This window comes from Hypoxylon trugodes (genome assembly GCF_022578975.1).
Source record: "Hypoxylon trugodes strain CBS 135444 unplaced genomic scaffold F4822scaffold_1, whole genome shotgun sequence".
NCBI lineage: Eukaryota > Fungi > Ascomycota > Sordariomycetes > Xylariales > Hypoxylaceae > Hypoxylon > Hypoxylon trugodes.
Window position 1 is genome coordinate 3,469,889 of NW_026250016.1, and position 18,743 is coordinate 3,488,631.

The following is an 18,743-nucleotide window of genomic DNA, read 5'->3' on the forward strand; positions in this document are numbered from 1 at the left end:
CAATGTCAAATTGATGGTTTTCTCTTATTAGATAATGTAGATGTTAGCCACTCAATGGAGATTTGCATTGATATCTAGGTACCTAGGTAGTCCTACTCAAATTGGCGGACCATAAATCTGCACATCTACACTGATCCTTAGGAATTGATAAACGCACACCACCAGGTATGATATAAAAATAGCACCCTTCGCAAAAACGAACGGACTTCCTAGACATTTTGAGGATCACAAGCAATAGCAGATATGTACAGTCGCGCGGTAAAAAATGCATTGAGGCGTCTAAAATGGATTAACAGAATGAGGAAGCTCGAATGGTGCTGTTTCAAGTTTCAAATGATTTAGGCCGACTTGGAAGGCTTTAGGAGCTAATGACCAATTAAATACCGCCATCCCCTCATTACGCAACAGCTAAAGATCGCCGACATGGAACTTTTAAGTACTTTTGAATGCTCCTGAAAATCTGTTCGAAACATCCTTCCCAAAAGAGGCCGAAATTCCCGAATACTGCTTGTTGTACATATCTCTAACACCACTGTACCTGGCGAATGGGTGCAGACCACCACCATATCTGGGTCTAGACCAGACAACATCACAAGTAACTCTAGATCTCCTTAGCTAACGCGCCATCCAACCAAGGCATAAACCATGTCTATATGTGGTGCTTGTGGCTAATGATGACTATTAAGCTCTTGTTGCGATGAAATCCTAATAAACATGATGCGACAAGTATCTTTAATCCGATCATCCTTTGTGTCCCTGTGGGTTATTTCCCGTGACTCCTTCAAAGCTTGAATAAAAAACCTCGTCATTCGTTGACATATTACAATGGAGCATCACGGATGAGTTTACCTCAGTCATAGAATTTCTATCTTCTTCTTCTTTTGTTCAATTCTGTTCAACGAGCGTTGATTGCTCTTGCCTTCGTGCCTGTTCGCTCCTTTCCTGACTGGTTGGTGGTTCATTTGGAGTGTCTGTCAACCATCATTGTTTTTCGTGGGTCAATTGTCCAACCCAGCAACACCATAGACTATTGTCATTCATTACCTCACCTAGACGACGATATCACCCCCTACGCCGTTCTTTTTTTCCTACCATACATTTTGGACTACTTTCATTTCATTTCCCTGGGATTACTTACTCTACACACAGTTGGAAAGTGGAAGTACAAGGAATCGGTCGAGAGCACAGGATAACACTCGCAATTTCCGAATATTTAAAAATCAAAGTTGAGGTCGCCGCGCAACCTGTTATTTTCATTAGCAAACACCAAAAAAAGATGTTTATGAGATCAGCTCGTGCTGCCGCGCTGGCAGCGGCGTTCGTATCGCCAAAAGACATCAATATCAACGACCAAAGTATGCAACCTTTCGTCTATTTTGATTGGGATGTACTGATATTCTGTGTACAGCATCTGTACGCAGTGTTGCCAGCACACTTGCCTACGAACTTATGTCTTGGTACTCTGGAAATGTAACGGATACCCCAGATGTAAGGAATATCACATCCAAAAATCCCATTCCGTTTGAGCCGGAGCTGATATTCCATGTTAGACTATTGGTTCTTTCCCTGAACCATATTGTAAGACCTGTCAATGCTCACTCTAGCCTATGAACTCTCGCTAACCCTAGACCTATAGACTGGTGGGAATCTGGTGCGGCTTGGGGGGCCATGCTGGATTATTCGCATTACACTGGCGACTCCAGCTACGATAGTGTCATCACACAGGCTCTGCTGTCAAATGTGGGACCCAAGTATGACTTGATGGTTCCAGCACATTATGGGTCTGAAGGGAATGATGACCAGGCTTTCTGGGCCTTCGCTATCCTCAACGCTGCGGAGCGGAATCTCGCTCAGCCGAATGATACTGTTCCTCCTTGGCTTGACATCGCAGTCAACATATGGGGCACCATGGCTGCGAGGTGGAACAGCACTTCCTGTGGCGGTGGACTTGCCTGGCAGATTTTCGAGTCCAACCCAAATGGCATGAGTTACAAAAATAGCGTTTCCAACGGCGGCTTCTTCCAAATTTCAGCACGTCTTGCGCGGGCGACCGGCAACGAAACGTATTATCAGTGGGCGCAGAAGATATGGGACTGGTCCGAAAAAATCGGCTTCGTAGACCCGAATTACACCGTCTACGACGGGGCCGACAGCAAAGACCAATGCGCCAAAGTGAACCAACTCACATTCTCATACGCGCAAGGGATATACACGTATGGCGCCGCCGTCCTGTATAACTACACGAACGGGGATAAAACTTGGGAGACACGCGCGAACGGTCTCCTAAGCGCGGCGAGTGCGTATTTTAGTCCGTATAAGAACGCGACGAACGTCATGTACGAGCGGTCCTGCGAACCCTTCGAACTCTGTAACAACGATATGAAGTCATTCAAAGGTTACCTGTCTCGGTTCATGTGGGCGACGACGCGCATGATGCCGTCGACGCTACCCCGCGTTCAGATGTGGCTGAATGCTTCGGCTATCGCGGCAGCGAAAGCGTGTTCTGGCGGGAAGAACGGCACTGTGTGCGGCCAGAAGTGGTACGTTGGTGGCTTTGATGGCGTGACGGGGTTGGGGCAGCAGTTGACTGCGCTGGAGACTGTGCAAGGTCTCCTGGTGGCAGAGGCGACACCTCCGTTTAGGGTTGGTGAGATTAAACATATAGGAGGTCCTAAAATCTCGGCGCCTACGAATAATTCGACTGCTACATCGCCGGCGCCTGAGGCTACGCCTACCAAGCAGGGAAATGTCGCCAGTGGAATTTTCATCGACTGGCGATGGATGTTGCTGGTTTTGACCTCATCCTGGATTCTGATCCTCGTATGATAGGGATGAGATGATACTAGACTTTATTGGAAATGGCGTTCAGGATTCTGTTGCTTTTGGGTACTTCGCTGGAGAAGCTGTCGTCGGTTAGGGCGACGTTTGATACCATATTTTATATGTTTTCGGCTAGATGTATTATTACAGCCTGATAGATTCTTCGAGACTCTGGCTGGTGCCTTGTCAACTTGATACCTAGATAGACAAAAGATTGGAATGAAGAACTAAGAATTCATGTTTTAGTGCTATGTGTTATCAGTACGCGTAAAAGATTACCTGGCCTTAGGCGCTATTTCTAGCGGAGTTTAACGCTATTAGTACCTAGGTAGGATCTAGGGTGCTTCTAACTAGTGGAAATGCACCTAAGCAGCATTGTAACCCCGCCAAATGAGTCAATTGAAGTTTTATTTTCAGGGCTCCTCCGATCGGACGTCAGGGTGCGATATAACGGATCTTTTTAATTAAAGCAAACCTTTATGAAACAACATTAACTCAGCTAATCCCTCTCATGATCATTTCATGAACCAAACATCTTATTTTAAGAGAAGTTGTATGCTGATCTAAGTGAGAATCGGGAATTCGGTAAACCAATTTCCAGGAGGATAGCAACGTGTTCGTTGCTTGTTGTCATCTGGGTTTCATCATGTCGCCGTTCAATCTTGAGACATGTGCTAGGCCAAATATCTTGGCTTTAGAGCCCTACCGCTGCGCGCGAGAGTAAGAACCCTCTCACTTAGTCAGCGAGCACTTCACTTATATGCAATCATAGTGACTACAAGGACGATGGCACAAATATCCTTCTTGATGCCAACGAGAATGCTTGTGGGCCGTCATTGACACCTACTGCCGTGGAGGCCGCGTCAAAAGGCGCAGGCGTCGATATCGACTTTTTAGGTCTACACAGATACCCGGATCCGCACCAACGCGATCTGAAGCAATTGCTTTGCAACCTACGCAACACTCACCACTACACTCCTAAGGTTATCACTCCAGACAACTTATTCGTTGGCGTCGGTAGCGATGAGGCTATCGATGCGCTACTTAGGTGCTTCTGCATCCCCGGACGTGACCGGATTCTCGTGTGCCCCCCAACTTACGGCATGTACTCCGTATCAGCACAAGTCAACGACGTCGGCTTAGTCAAGATACCCCTGCTCGAAGCACCCAGTTTCGGGCTCGACGTACCAAAAATTAGGGACGCGCTATCAACAGAGAGGGACGTCAAGATGATCTATCTTTGCACCCCGGGAAACCCCACAGGTTCGTTGCTGGATAAGGAAGACGTGAGACAGATTCTAGAGCACCCAACATGGAATGGTGTCGTGGTGCTCGACGAGGCGTATATCGACTTCGCGCCCGACGGAACGTCCCTCGCAGAATGGGTCGCTGAGTGGCCTAATCTGGTCGTCATGCAGACATTATCGAAGGCTTTCGGTATGGCGGGTATTAGACTGGGTGCCGCGTTTACGTCAGCGCCGATCGCACGACTATTGAATAGTTTGAAGGCGCCGTATAACGTATCTAGCCCAACAAGCGCACTCGCGTCGTACGTAACTTCGGGTGATGGACTTGCGAAAATGCGTGAGAATCGCGAGAGGATCGTGGCGCAGAGGGAAAGGTTATTAACCGAGCTGCCGAAGATAAAGGGTATCGGTCGTCTGCGGGGTGGCACACAGAGTAACTTTTTGTTGTATGAAATGTTGAATTCAAGCGGCGAACCGGATAACACGGTGGCGTTGGCCGTGTATGAGACCCTAGCTGAGGATAAGGGTGTTGTCGTTAGATTTAGAGGCAAGGAGCATGGGTGTTTGGGTTGCCTAAGAATTACGGTTGGTACCGAAGATGAGGTGACAAGGTTCTTGGCCGCTATTGAGCAGGCTCTTATTGAGGTCAATGGAGGAAGGGGAGGAAAGAGGGAGACTCCGGGGGAGGAAGATAGGAAAGAAATTGCGGCGAATGGTGTGGTGGCTTAGAAAAAAAGCAAAAGGAAAAGAAACTTATGGATAGACCAAAAATGGCTATAGAGGTACCTACAGGACAGGGAATCTATTGATAGAATACCATAGCGTCTTACGAACATAAACGATTTTTTCACACCACGTCAAAAATACAAAGATGCCGTCGAATGTGAGAAAATACTTCTCATGTAGGTGTATACGACTTGTTATATAACCCTTAAGTAAATATATTAGGATATATACAAATTTGTATATATGGATAAATGCGTATCAAGTCTTAGTAAGTGCATAATATCGACGTAATTGTGCATCGCTGAAATTCAAAGGCAAAAGGTTAGGCTTCTCTCACTAAAAATTATCTCGACATGCCCAAACATTTTTTATGTTTTTACTTCGCCAACTCATAAAAGAGAATCTTAACGGACCTAATCCTTTAATTTTAATTTCCATCAAAATATTTTAGTCGGGAATTTGAAAAGGGCGAATCGAAATGCATATCGAAGAAATCTCAGATGAGGTTGCGGAGCGCCTAAAGGTCTCGCAAACTGAGGGGGAGGGTCAAGAAGAAAAAGTAGAAACTGCGCAATCATCCCCGCCAGCACCATCGACAGCGCAAGATGGCGCAACAACTGCGTCAGCAGCCATGTTCCCGGAGTTATCGCCTGGTCGAGCTATGACCAATAAGAAAACGGTGGATGAGGTAGTGGCGGAGTTGAAGAAAACTCCATTTTTCATGACGGAGTTAGAAGAGAACGATGACACTGAGGCTTTCAAGGCCCTCGCTTATGAAGGGACGCCACTTGAGGTTGCTTCCGATTTCAAGGACCACGGCAACGAATGTTTCCGCGTTAAGCGCTGGAGCGACGCTAAGGAGTTTTATACCAAGGGTGTATTGGTATTAGCTGCTGAGGAGCGGAAGCGCGCAAAGGGCATAGAGCAAGGAGTAGCCCCTCAAGCTGAAGAGAAGAAGACAGCAAAGGAAGACGGCAAAGAAAAAGAAGAGGATGACCCCCAGAGCCAACGAGCTATGCTCGAGTCCCTCTACGTCAACCGCGCCGCATGCCATCTCGAGCTTAAAAACTACCGTAGTTGTTGGTTAGATTGTTCCGCAGCACTACGTCTCAACGACACGAATATTAAAGCATACTACCGATCGGCGCGGGCCTTCCTAGCTGTAGGCCGCATCGAAGAAGCCGATGACGCATGCGCACGGGGCCTTGCTCTCGACGAGAACAACAACCCCTTGAAGTCCATCGCGCGCGACATTATCAAAAAGAGTGAGGAGGTCGCCGCCAAGCAGCGAAAAGAGAATGAACGTCTAATGCGCGAGAAACGACGGGAAATGCTACTAAAAGCTGCTCTGAAAGCGCGCGGTATTAAGACAAGAACTACAGCGCAACCCCCCGAGATGGAGGACGCAGGCTTGAGGTTGGTCCCGGATCCGGATGATCCGCATAGCACGTTGAATTTCCCGGCTGTGTTGTTGTACCCCGCGCATCTGGAGTCGGATTTCATCAAAGCATTCGGCGAGACCGAGACCCTGGCGGATCATCTGGCGTATGTATTCCCGTTGCCGTGGGATAAGAGTAAGGAGTACACAGCTGCGGGCGTTGAGTGCTACATGGAGACACTGGGAGGTGGCCTTGTTAAAGTTGGCAAGAAGGCGTCGCTACTGAAGACGCTGTCTTCTGGGAATGTGGAGGTTGTGGATGAAGTGGTGCGATTTTTCGTCCTGCCAAAAGCTAAGGCGGCGGCATGGGTACAAGAATTCAAGATGAAGAAGGCTGCGGAGAAGGGTAGTGGGTGAGCAGTGATCACGAAAAAAGCAAATAAAACGAGAAAACAAGAAAAATGAAGAGTTATTGACTGGACTACGTCCAATAATGCTCACTTGACTTATGTGCCACGCATTAAGTAACGAGGTCGACTCAAGTTATCGAATTTCAAGTAACTTTTTGTAATTGATGCGATGATATGGTCAAGCAACACGCTATCTATCTAGATGCTCACTATGGCTCTAGAACCCCGTGTAAAATACCTATCATGCCGCCCTACCCAATCTCGATCCTCGGGGACACAAAACTCCGGCCGTCCCTAGTTATCAACAACAGTCACCTCCCAGCTCTAGTTCGATCGCTTCGTCTATCTCTATCCAAGCCAAACGCTACCTACCTAATTTTGGGTCCCAAGGGATCTGGTGTAACGACTAGAAATATCTAGTAGGTAATATCTCTTTGCTTTTCAACTCTTTTCTAAACCCCATGCTTTGATTGCTAAAACGACTGAGCCCTAATCCTTTTAACCCTCGGGAATTCCCCATCGCGCGGTGAGTTCGTTTCCGACGCCACGACGCCAGTGGCGCTTTGGTTACCCCGCGTGTCCCCAACACTTAGGTTCATCAAAAGTAGCGCTGCGTTCTTGTCTGCTCCCAATATTCCCGTTCCTGAATCACCCAGTGGTTTAGTCCTCTCCCCACTTCCTTCTCTAGAAATTGTTGTTGGCGTGCTAGTGTTACTTGGTCCTGGTATTGTAGGCGCTATTGTCTGACTTCGCTCGCCATTGTGTGTCGGCCCCCCTCTTCGCTCGTGTTCACGATTGTGATTGTATTCGTAGTCGGATTCGACGTGCTCGGCAGACCTTTTGTTAGCCCCTCGCCACGGTTGCGGTTGCGAAGTATGTGGAGGCGGCGGATAAAGAGCTAAATGCGCAGGCGTGGTAAAGCGTGGGACGGCGCTTAACCAAGGGCTTGGTACGGGTTGGTCGTAGTGGTGATGTGCTGGTACTACGATATTAGCTGGCACCCAGCCGCTACTTGTAGGTCGGAGAGAAGGAGGAGCCACCAATGACGGTGGTGGTGGCGGAGGCGGTGGCGCGACAGACGAGTAGGGAAACCGGTCGCGGGGACCCATATTGCTGCGCTCTGGGGCTATTGGTGATATGTCGCTGTCCGTGTCTGTAGCGTATGGACTGTCGCAACTTGTAGGTGTAGGAAAAGGCTTGCGTATCGAATAGCGACGAGAAAAGTGTTGACTATGGTGATTTTTCCTAGGATCGTCATAAGGACTTCGGAACAGAGTCGGTCGTTCCCGCGGTGAATTGGCTCTACCACTGTTACTGCCACTGCCACTGGCTGAGGTAACGGGATTGCTATATAACCTACGAAAGCGCTCTGCTTCCCTAGTGGATTGAACTATAATCGCGGGATCGATTATCATACGCTGGTACTCTGGCGCTTCCGAAGGCGTGCAGAGCGAAGGGAAGTCAGCGCCGAATATAGGTATTAGAGCTCCCGCGATATTGTGACAGAAGGTCGCGCACACGGCTTTGGCACAGTGGTATGGCATCCAATAACCTTATTGAATAGGAAGCGTTAGTATCATACGAAGAATGAAGAAAAGAACAAGTCTACGTATAGAACGTACCTTGGGCCATAATAGAGCCACCCGTAATGCTATGCGTTATCTCCTTAAGCCCGGGATTCAAGTTTAGCATCTTGGCCGGAGTTGTCTATCGCGCTTAGTCAGCTCGTAGATCAAAGCAATTCATTTTCTTTCTTGTTGACTTCCTAGGTATAAATTGGATAGAGGGGCTAGCTGACCTTTGGGTATTTGCAACATTTGAAGAAAGGGGTCATGCGGACGAGGCCGACATTGTAATCCCACATAACGGTAAATTCGGTCTCGTCTCCGGGCACTTTGAAATCATACTGGAAGACTACGTTCGGGTCAACAAACCGTATCTTGGTGTGGAATTACTTTTTTGTTTTGAAAAATTTAGTCTCTTATTTTTACCTTCGAAGCTTTCCCGGCCAGTCTTCTCGAAAAAGTCCTTCTTCCCGCTATTGTAGGGAATGTGCCTGGAGTGCTCATGTATGTTCCCGAAGGGATGGACGCGGAATTTCCTAACTTGGCGGAGCGCGGCTTCATCCAGCCTCTCATAGGGGGGGAAATTGATAGTTCCCTTGGGCCTGCTCGTAGGTGTAATTGCCGTGTTTCTCGGTATCTTCTGTTTTGCCATGTTGGGCTTATCCAAAAGACCCGGCTCGTCCCGTAGAGATGTCGTTGGGGACGACAACGAGGCTGGGCTTGGGGGAAACCGGTTGATTGGTGGCCCTGGAGGGGCAGGATTAAGAAGAGACGCCAGTGATAGCATGGCGGTGAGTGTTAGTGGGGACAAGATGTCTCGAATATGGATGGAGTACTGATGCAAGCAAAGTTGTGGATGACCTGTCTACGAAAGGACCGCAAGAGAATTGGGGAGGGAGACTCAAGACAGGCAGCGCTTGCGTCGGCAGAAAGGAGAGAGAGGAAACCAAGTCTTTTTGAACTTGGCAAACACACGAACTATTGAAGCACGCCCTCGCGAGACGGCGAGCCCATGCTGGTACAAGGGAACCGAGATTGCTTCCTTTCTTGACTGTACCCAGTCATGCAGCTATCTGCAGAGCACTTGGGCGGTGTCCAGTGCTGCCTTGTTGACCGTGGTATTCGGTGCAGCTTTCTTTGTTGAAGTTGTCTTGGAATCGACCTGTGAGAGCAGAGGAGCGCGTTTGTGTGAGTCCACCGCTCTTTAGAAGGATCGAGTTCAAAGCCAGCAAAAGTTGATAGGTGACAGGACAAGATCAATAGAATCAGATAAAACGGCCGAAGAGGCCCCAGCTTATCTATCTTAGATGAGGGATGGCGGATCCGGATGGGCTGAAATGGAGGCGAGAAGAGGGTCCGTTAGCCGGCAGAGCAAGGCCTCAACGGAATGGTTTCGGAAGCAGAACACTTTCTCTGGATGGCCAGGCGCTACGTTCGATTCCGGGAGCGCTGCCGACGAGATAGTCCTGAGTGCTATTAAATGTATCACGTCGATCCGTGAACTCCAGGACAGCATCGAGGTAAAGTCAGTTTCATTACATTTCACCATTTCCAAGCTTTGGCCCAAAAAGGGCGATCACAGGCGACCGCATGACGCAGCAGATCTGTCGCTACGGACAACAAATGAGTTTGGCACAGCAAATACTCCACGACTGAGAGACCAAACAGGGACCGGGATTGTTTGGAAGAGGGTAGGAGAGGTTTTGACAGAAAGCAACCTGACGGAAGGCTGCATATAGTGCCGTAAGAGTTACTTGGCTAGACGGGTTTCTCAAGAGGGTAGAACAAAGAAAGGTCTGTGATAAGCATATTGAATCCTAGACAACGATTGCTAGACTCGACACATGTGTACCCAGTGGTCCCTCCATCTTGTAAGGGGGTAAGTCCAGGAGGGCACCCTGGAACATTTCACCCGCGCGGTTCTTCGTTGTTCTTCTATTTGAGACAGGAAGAGAGCAAGAGTCTTGGGCTTGACCGCTGTAAAGGCGACTTACTTGGTGGAGAGTCCTGTGCCTAGCCGAGGACCACGTAGAGTCTTTTTCTTTGGTAGAAATAAAACTGCTATTATTGTGAGGAGTGTTAGAAGTGCCTCAAGGGCTTCCCATCACTAACGGATGTTGTGTGGGTGCGGAGATTGTTGTAGTTGTTACCATATCTAACCCATGTTTCCTCTCAGGGCCAAGCGGCGTACGAACAAATAATACGTCCTAGGGAAACACAGATGCGGAACCGTATCTGACTTTGAAAATATTGCCGGTCTGACTATCGAGGTACAGGTGGGCTATATGGCCCGCTGCTTAGCAGAGATCGATCTTCTGCCGCGGGCTACTTTCTCTGCGTAACTGACTGCACGAAATGAGCCCTGCAGAAGCAAGGCTTCGTTCGATAGGCGGAGCTCAAAGACAATAGGCGAGAAATTACTGTGTGCCTGGGTGGTTTGGAAGAAAAATTTCACGATCCTTTCTCTCTTTGGTTACCACGAGCATGGATCGCGGCCCACAAGTAGCTACCCTCTCACTTCGTAGTCCATTTCCTGCCGCTATCTAAGTACTGTAGAAGCTGAACGGTTGGTACGCTGCTTTTGTGGGACGCCTAAGCCTCGAGTCATCGGCCACCCCTGGAGATGTCTTAATAAGTTGTGGTTCTCGCTACATTAGGGTCTGCGGCCTTCCGTTATGCTACCAGACTTTACAGAACCAAGCAGATTACATTATTGTAGAAAGGGTACTTGACAAACAGACATGGTCGGCCGATAATGTATCACATTGAATTGAACGATAGAGTCGGGCGTTGGCGAAGAGATATGGAAATTTCTGATCGGGAATTTTCAAAAGACTCGAGCACATGCTTAGCACCTGCTCTTCAACTTCATCAAACTCTTTATGCCGTCAAGAGAGGTGATATCCGTGTTGAGATACCCCACCCGTTCTGGGAAACGGGAAGGCGGAAAGGGTATCCTAGTCAGCGTCACAAGCCCTTTTTGAGTAAAATGCGGAATTTGGAACCGGTGGAAGAGAAGGGAGATGGTATTGACTAACGATCGGACCTCGTCGGGTCTCTCTCGCCTCTCCGGTTTCCGAAATGGGCCACGCTTGAGGCTCGTCAAGGCTGCTTCGGGTAAGTTCGAAAGTTTCAGACGATGATTGTCATGCTGTCTGCTGTGACACAGTGTAGGGACTGGTGGCGAGAGACGGCTCTGAGGAATCCCATGCAGTGGTGTGACTTTGTAACAAAAGCCACGGGGAAGTACAGTCGACTTCGGGAAATTTTTACCTCTATGCATTTTGGGAAACAGTGCTAGATAGAAGTTACACAGCACATGCGGCGGAGAATTATGCACCAATTGTTCGTAAAGGGCTCCTAGAACAACATATGTTTCGGTAGGACGAGGAGTTCTGAAGGTAGCTGAGTTAGGTACCTAGTAAGGAAAAGATCCCCCGACTCCGAAGACGAGGGAGGCAACTCTAGACCAAATACGGATATCGAAGGCATAGTAAATATCACATTGCTTTTTAATGACCGGATCTTGATACGGTTAGATGTAGGTAGGCGTTAGACGTCTGACTGAGATTAGGACCAGCAGCTAACCAACAGCAACGGGATCTCTCCCGATTGAACGTATGAAGGTAGGACTGATTTATGAGTCATGGTAGAATATTTCAGTATACAACGGCTTCAGAAAACGGCATTATGAGTAGATGGTTCTGTTTGGGAAGAAAAGGAGGTGGTTGGGTGAGGCATGATTGTTGTATGAAATTAGCAAGCCGGAGGAAAAAAAAAAAGATGGCGAGCTGAGATTTGTGAGATTTGTGCCAAATATCCAGCGTGTACAGATACCTCCTTCCATCCTTATGTGTGTGTGTCACATACATCACGGTTGTGGCTGCACAATAGTATGAAGCTACATAGGAAGGAAGCCAGGCTTACATGCATACATCGATACTTACAAACGACCAGTCAATGCCGATGTTTACCCGCTAATGATATGACCAACTAAATTAGTATTAGCCTGCTTTATGCATCCCCGCTTTGTCATAGGACGCGACTTCTTGTTTCAGTAATAAAAAATAAATTGTTTACATACAACCATAACAAGTAACAACGAGGCTGCCGACCGTTGCTGCCACTCCCTGCCGCTCCCTGTTAAACATCCCCCCCTCATTCGATAAAATCCTGGACTAAAAGAGAAAAATCAAAACATTTCACGTTTAGAGGCTTGACCTGTCACATCTCTCTAATCCTTCTTTCTTTCATGAACATCTTGTGCAGTTCTGGTCAATTGCGTCGCTCTTTTTCTCAATCTACCTTACTTGACAAGTACAATTTACGAACCGCTTACTTGTACCTTTTCACGCCGCGTGTAAACGCGCTGCACACATTAGCACGCCCATCATGGATTCCGATATCATGGAGGACTCGGTCTTTGATGACGACTTCGGCAACGAGTCAGATGGTTATACACCAGAGGTATGCCACTTGCCTGTTTTATTTTAATTCTTCATCCAAGCACCATATACTCACATTTAAATTCGGGGCCTTATCCGTAGTACTAATCTTGCCCCTTTACAGAAACCCAAGGCCAAGGCTCCTCCCAAAAAAGCTGCAGCAAAACCAACAGCCAAGGCTGCATCAAAGAAAATGGTTCAGACAACCCTAAAATCGACTAAGACAGCTCCTAAGAAGCGCTCAAAGCCTGATAGCGACGACGACGATAACGATGTCTCGGGCTTCTCCAACACACCCCCGAGCGCGAAGAAGCAGAAGAAAGCTCCTGCCGCTAAGAAATCCAGCGGTCCGCCCTTAGCTGAGATAGAGAATGATAGCATGGCGATCGACAGCCCGGAACAGCCAACTAAGAAGAAAACCGCTACCGAGATGTATCAGAAATTGACACAGTTGGAACACATCATCAAGCGACCTGATACATACATTGGATCTGTTGAACGCACAGAGCAGCAGATGTGGGTTTTCAGCAAGGAGACCAACCAGATGGAATTACGACCCAAGGTTGGCTTTGTGCCCGGTCTCTACAAAATTTTCGATGAAATCCTTGTAAACGCTGCCGACAACAAGCAGCGTGATCCGAGCATGACATTTATGAAGGTGACGATCAACCGCCAAGAAGGTCGGATTACGGTTGAGAACAACGGAAAAGGTATTCCGGTCGAAATACACGACAAGGAGAAGGTCTATATCCCGGAGTTGGTCTTCGGGCATCTCTTGGCTGGTTCTAATTTCGACGATAATGAGAAGAAGACTGTGGGTGGTCGAAACGGTTATGGTGCTAAACTTTGCAACGTCTTCAGTACCGAGTTCACCCTAGAGTGTCAAGACTCTAAGAATGGGAAGAGATACAAGCAGACGTGGAGAGACAATATGAGCAAGATGGACAAAGCAAAGATATCGAGTAGCAAGTCTAGTGACTTCGTTCGCGTTAGCTTCAAGCCGGACTGGGAGAAGTTTAAAATGCCAGATGGTATCGATGATGATCTCGAATCTTTGCTCCATCGTCGAGTCTACGATATGGCTGGTACAGTCCGGGGTATCAAGGTCTATCTTAACGACAATCACATCAAGTTAGACTTCAAGAAGTATTGCGAGATGTACGCCAAAGCCATCGCTCGTGAGCGAGGTGCTGAAGAAGGTACCGAGCCTACTGCCACAGTCATTCTTGAAGATAATAAGGCCCACCGTCAATGGGAGGTTGCCTTCGCTGTCTCGGATGGCTCTTTCCAGCAGGTCTCATTCGTCAATTCTATTGCTACTACCACAGGTGGTACTCATGTCAACTACATTGCCGACCAGATCTGCGACTCTCTTCTGAAGACATTAAATAAGAAGAAGAAGGGCCATACTCTAAAGGCCAACCACATTCGCAACCACATCTTCATATTCGTCAACTGTTTCATCAACAACCCAGCCTTCACTTCCCAAACCAAAGAGCAGATGACCACCAAACCCAGCCAGTACGGTAGCAAGTGTGTCCTTACTGAACCGTTTCTCAAGAAAATTGGCCAGACAGATGCTCTCAACAACATCATCTCGTTTGCGGAGGCTAAAGCCGACAAGATGTTGGCCAAGAGTGATGGCAATAGGCGATCAAGAATCAGCAACGCCAAACTTGTCGACGCTAACTTGGCGGGTACCAAGCATGGTCACGAATGTACCCTGATCTTGACCGAAGGTGATTCCGCCAAGAGTTTGGCTGTCGCGGGTCGTGCAATCTTGGATCCAGACCGTATTGGTGTCTTCCCTCTACGAGGAAAGATGCTTAACGTCCGTGATGCCTCAATTGATCAAATTACCAAGAATCAGGAAATTCAGAATATCAAACAATTCCTCGGTCTGAAGCACAAGACAGTTTATACCGATAACAAATCCCTCCGATATGGACATCTGATGATCATGGCTGATCAGGATCACGATGGTAGCCATATCAAAGGACTTTTGATCAATTTCCTACAAGTCCAGTATCCGTCGCTTCTGAAGATCCCAGACTTTTTCCAGGAATTCATCACGCCCATCGTGAAGGTATGGCAGGGATCAAACCCCAAGAAGCCCCTACGATTAAAGTCATTCTTCACCCAACCTGAATATGAAGAATGGAAAGACTCGCACAAATCCGAGCTGAGAAGATGGGAGTCGAAGTACTACAAGGGTTTGGGTACAAGCTCAAATGAGGATGCCCAAGTCTATTTCAATGATCTTGATAATCACTTGAAACAATTCGGTACCATGCAGCCGCAAGAAGCCGAATTATTCGAGCTCGCTTTCTCCAAGAAGAAGGCAGATGCTCGAAAGGAATGGCTTGGCAACTTTGTCCCTGGAACCTATCTCGATCATTCAACTAAGCAGGTCACATACAACGACTTTGTTAACAAAGAGTTAATATTGTTCAGTATGGCTGACAACATGCGATCCATCCCCTCCGTTGTTGATGGTCTGAAGCCGGGTCAACGAAAGGTTATCTACGCTTGCTTGAAACGAAACCTAGTCAAGGACAAGAAGGTCATTGAATTGGCTGGTTATGTCTCTGAACAGACTGCTTACCACCACGGCGAAGTCTCGCTACAGCAAACTATTATTGGTTTGGCCCAGAACTACGTCGGCTCCAATAACGTCAACTGTCTCGAGCCTAGTGGTAACTTCGGTTCTCGACTCGCGGGTGGTTCCGATGCCGCCAGCGCTCGATACATCCACACCCGTCTCTCGCCGTTTGCTCGGCGTGTCTTTTCACCTCTAGATGAACCCATTCTAGAATACCAAGTTGAAGATGGGAAGAGAATTGAACCCAAGGTTTATGTTCCTGTAATTCCCATGGTCTTGGTGAATGGTGCGGATGGTATCGGTACAGGTTGGAGTACATCGATTCCAAATTATCATCCGACAGATATTATCAGAAACCTAAAGCGCCGTATGGGACGTATGGATGGCGATGAAGAGAAGCCCTTTGAAACTATGATGCCCTGGTTTAGAGGCTGGAGTGGTACCCCACAAGTTGCCGAGGCCAATCGATACCAATTCAATGGTATCGCATTCCAGGACGAAAAGAAGCCTAATGAGGTGATTATTACTGAGTTGCCCATCCGCATGTGGACCGATGATTTCAAAGCGAGACTAGAAGACATTATTCGGGGCGAGAAAACTCCGTCTTTCATTAAAGATTATAAAGAGTTCAACGACCACAAGAATGTCCGCTTTGAGATCCAATTGGATGAAAAGCACATGAAGCAAGTCCTAGACGAGGGCCTTCTTGAGAAATTCAAGTTAATTAAGCAAGTCGCCACGTCTAATTTGGTCGCATTTGATACTCGTGGAATGATCCGCAAGTACGAAAAGGTCGAAGATATCATGGAAGAATTCTACCATTACAGAATGAAGATCTATGCTGATCGCAAGGTATGTTGGTAAAGAAAATGGCATTCGGATATTTTATTGACATAACAAATCTAGGTTCACTGGATTGGGGTGTATGATCAGGATTTCCGCAAGTTAAAGAACCAGGCCAGGTTCATTCAAGAAATCATGGACGGCAAACTAGTGGTATCCCGCAAGAAGAAGCAAGTCATTGTTGAAGAGCTTCGTGAACGGAAGTATGAATCTTTCCCAAGAGGCCAGGACGCAAAGAAGACCAAGTCGGAGGATGATGAGGAAGAAGGCAATGACGAAGAGGACGATATCGCGACGGATATCGCGGCAAACGGCTACGATTATCTTCTTTCTGTAAGTACTGAAATAACGCAAATTAAATAATATTGCTAACGATCAAATAGATGCCCATCTGGTCGTTTACCCAAGAACGACTTGATCGTCTCAAAGATCAAATCGGCAAGAAGAAGGCCGAACGTGATGCCCTCGAAGCGCTTAGCGAGAAGGATCTTTGGTGCAGGGACCTTGACGACTTTGAAGCTGAATGGGAGAATCAGATACGCCTAGACGCCGAGATTACGACTGGCATCCGTAGAATGGGACGCCGCACGTCAAAGAAGATCGGTGCTGGGCGTGGCCGTAAGGCAAAGGGCGATGATGATTATGCTCCAGTCGCAAGGTCAAGGCCCGGTCCTAAAGCTAAAGCTAAAGAAAAGGAGCCGCCCAAGGAGAAATCTGTTCAACGGTTCGCCGCCATGTTCAATGGTGACGCTAAGAAGAAAGAGAACAAGCCCGTTGCCAAGACAGAAGACTCAGACTCAGATCCATTCTCGGATGGTGATTTCGCCAAGCTCAAGAATCCAGTCAAGAAGGAGAAAGTGGAAGATCTGGACTCAGATGTAGAGGTACAACCTAATCCTCGATCTAAACGAGCTGCGGCTACAAAGGCCAAGACTTGGATTGTGGATGATGAGTCAGACAGCGACGACGACGACAAAATGCTTGGCGACGTTGGCGATCTAGTCAAGGGTATCTCAAATGGGAACACCAGCGCCTCCGAGAATAAGACTGGCAGACTTAGTTTGTTTTCCATGTCGCGACCAGATAGTAGCAATGGTAACAGCGCTGGCTTGAAAGTCAAGAGCAAAGCTTCGAAGACCTTCGATTTGGACGACCATGACGACACTAACTATGAAATGCTAGCCAAGTCCTCACCTCATAAGAACGCTCGTAAAGACGAGTTAGATAGCTTCCTTTCTGACGATGACCCGCCTCCTGTCACCAAGGTTGTAAGCAAACCGAAGCCTTCGACTTTGTCTGAAGAATCCAAACCTAAGTCGAGGGTTACCTCTGCTACCAGCAGCGCCGCTGCATCCAAGAAGAGCCGTGGCCGACCTACAGGAGCGAAGAGCAAATCTAAGGAGGACGCAGCCCCCGTGAAAAAGACGGCAGCGGCCAAGTCTACGAACTTGTCACCGGCGGCAAAGGCCTATGCCGCCAAGAAGGAGAAAGCCAAACCTAAGAAAAATGTCTTCGATATGGATGACGATGAAGACGATGATATTGAGATAGCTGATCCCGATTCTCCACCGCCCAGACCTGCGGCACGTGGCAGACCTGGGCGTGCGGCTGCGGCTAAGTCCAAGCCAGTCTATGTTCTCGACGATGATAATGATGACGAGGATGATGATGACTTGCAGGTGGTTCCTGACGACGATGACGATGATGGAGGACAGAGTGACGAGTTTGCTATGGACGACAGCGATTGATCCTCATAATCTTCGCAATGCTACCAATCACACAGCCGCCACCTGCAACCTGACTTAGTCGCATTATACTAAGATCTCGGACCACAAGTTGGCCTAGATCTGGTTATTTCCATAAAAGCATCAATGAAGAATGAAGGCGACGCGTTCATCTAGGGTTTTCCACAATGGGGGTGGTGTTTTATATCGGTAGGGGGTGGGGCTGGCGACTGAGTAACGAATAACCACGGCGTTAATGGCCTTTCGATCTATTTAATCGGTATAAGGCGTGTTTTTCTTGTTACTTCGCCTTTCCTAATATATTTCATATGTATGTATATTACATAGGCAAAGGCCTTTTTCATGAACTCTGATATAAAATTGCGATCGTTGAATCATTTGAGCTGGCTAAATTTATATCATAATCATTGCATCCGTGGTAGCGCATCGCTTTGTGAAACTTAGTTTCTAACTACTTTGATTCCAAAATTTCTTACATTAGGCTAGAACAATAGATCCACGTACGTAGATTGGCCCTTCTGGAAGTACGCTTAGTCAGCTAGGAACTTGAATGAAAGAAAATCGTATGTGTTAGGAGGCTTATAAGATCTAGGCATGAATACATCGATGCCAGACACTCGCAAAAACAAAATCCAAACATACATAGAATTCTACGCCTAGAAGTTACGAGTGCATAAGTTCATTGATATAAATCATACGAAACCCTCATTAATCTATTTACGAAGAGAAACAATCGAAATTACTATCTTACTAAGTGCAAACCCTCCTCCTCCTCTTTCCTCGTCACTTTACTTAGGTACAACATGATCACCACAACCGAAAACTTCGTTGTCACTGCTAGTGCAAAAGCCATTCTCGTCCACTTAATAAACCCATTACCATGCCCTATTTCACACACACGCACATTCATCTCTTCTCGGTAGGGGGGGTTTCGTTCTGATCTTTAAAGAACCGTCACATAT

At 47.5% G+C, this 18,743-nt stretch overlaps 5 protein-coding genes across 5 annotated transcripts; 4 read left to right on the top strand and 1 right to left on the bottom strand.

Annotated features, from left to right (window-relative positions):
• Window positions 1-933: 933 nt before the first annotated feature.
• On the top strand, window positions 934-3,176 carry F4822DRAFT_35083 (glycoside hydrolase family 76 protein). Its single transcript, XM_051455947.1, has 4 exons — window positions 934-1,355; window positions 1,409-1,488; window positions 1,551-1,578; window positions 1,637-3,176. The coding sequence occupies exons 1-4, from the start codon at window positions 1,277-1,279 to the stop codon at window positions 2,824-2,826; spliced, it is 1,377 nt and encodes a 458-aa protein (XP_051319830.1). The 5' UTR covers window positions 934-1,276; the 3' UTR covers window positions 2,827-3,176.
• F4822DRAFT_386925 (histidinol-phosphate aminotransferase) lies at window positions 3,106-4,918 on the top strand. The gene is made up of 2 exons (XM_051456754.1): window positions 3,106-3,540; window positions 3,593-4,918. The coding sequence occupies exons 1-2, from the start codon at window positions 3,467-3,469 to the stop codon at window positions 4,794-4,796; spliced, it is 1,278 nt and encodes a 425-aa protein (XP_051319831.1). The 5' UTR covers window positions 3,106-3,466; the 3' UTR covers window positions 4,797-4,918.
• Window positions 4,919-6,756, top strand: F4822DRAFT_386927 (TPR-like protein). Its single transcript, XM_051456755.1, has one exon. The coding sequence runs from the start codon at window positions 5,272-5,274 to the stop codon at window positions 6,586-6,588; it is 1,317 nt and encodes a 438-aa protein (XP_051319832.1). The 5' UTR covers window positions 4,919-5,271; the 3' UTR covers window positions 6,589-6,756.
• Window positions 6,673-8,798, bottom strand: F4822DRAFT_439842 (uncharacterized protein; the record flags this gene model as incomplete). Its single annotated transcript, XM_051462673.1, has 4 exons — window positions 6,673-8,133; window positions 8,204-8,288; window positions 8,380-8,495; window positions 8,573-8,798. 4 exons carry the CDS (start codon window positions 8,796-8,798, stop codon window positions 7,055-7,057), a joined length of 1,506 nt encoding a protein of 501 aa, XP_051319833.1. The 3' UTR covers window positions 6,673-7,054.
• A 3,429-nt stretch (window positions 8,799-12,227) lies between these two features.
• Window positions 12,228-18,363, top strand: F4822DRAFT_35234 (type II DNA topoisomerase). The gene is made up of 4 exons (XM_051455985.1): window positions 12,228-12,613; window positions 12,694-16,045; window positions 16,100-16,369; window positions 16,420-18,363. Exons 1-4 carry the CDS (start codon window positions 12,399-12,401, stop codon window positions 17,782-17,784), a joined length of 5,202 nt encoding a protein of 1,733 aa, XP_051319834.1. The 5' UTR covers window positions 12,228-12,398; the 3' UTR covers window positions 17,785-18,363.
• The last annotated feature ends 380 nt before the right edge of the window (window positions 18,364-18,743 follow it).

Coding starts and splice junctions, on each gene's coding strand:
- F4822DRAFT_386927 (XM_051456755.1), top strand. CDS start 5,272: ATGCATATCGAAGAAATCTCAGATGAGGTTGCGGAGCGCCTAAAGGTC.
- F4822DRAFT_35083 (XM_051455947.1), top strand. CDS start 1,277: ATGTTTATGAGATCAGCTCGTGCTGCCGCGCTGGCAGCGGCGTTCGTA. Junction 1,489..1,550: donor ATGTAACGGATACCCCAGAT/GTAAGGAATATC, acceptor ATTCCATGTTAG/ACTATTGGTTCTTTCCCTGA. Junction 1,579..1,636: donor TTCTTTCCCTGAACCATATT/GTAAGACCTGTC, acceptor CTAGACCTATAG/ACTGGTGGGAATCTGGTGCG.
- F4822DRAFT_35234 (XM_051455985.1), top strand. CDS start 12,399: ATGAACATCTTGTGCAGTTCTGGTCAATTGCGTCGCTCTTTTTCTCAA. Junction 16,046..16,099: donor AGATCTATGCTGATCGCAAG/GTATGTTGGTAA, acceptor TAACAAATCTAG/GTTCACTGGATTGGGGTGTA. Junction 16,370..16,419: donor GCTACGATTATCTTCTTTCT/GTAAGTACTGAA, acceptor ACGATCAAATAG/ATGCCCATCTGGTCGTTTAC.
- F4822DRAFT_386925 (XM_051456754.1), top strand. CDS start 3,467: ATGTCGCCGTTCAATCTTGAGACATGTGCTAGGCCAAATATCTTGGCT. Junction 3,541..3,592: donor CCCTACCGCTGCGCGCGAGA/GTAAGAACCCTC, acceptor ATGCAATCATAG/TGACTACAAGGACGATGGCA.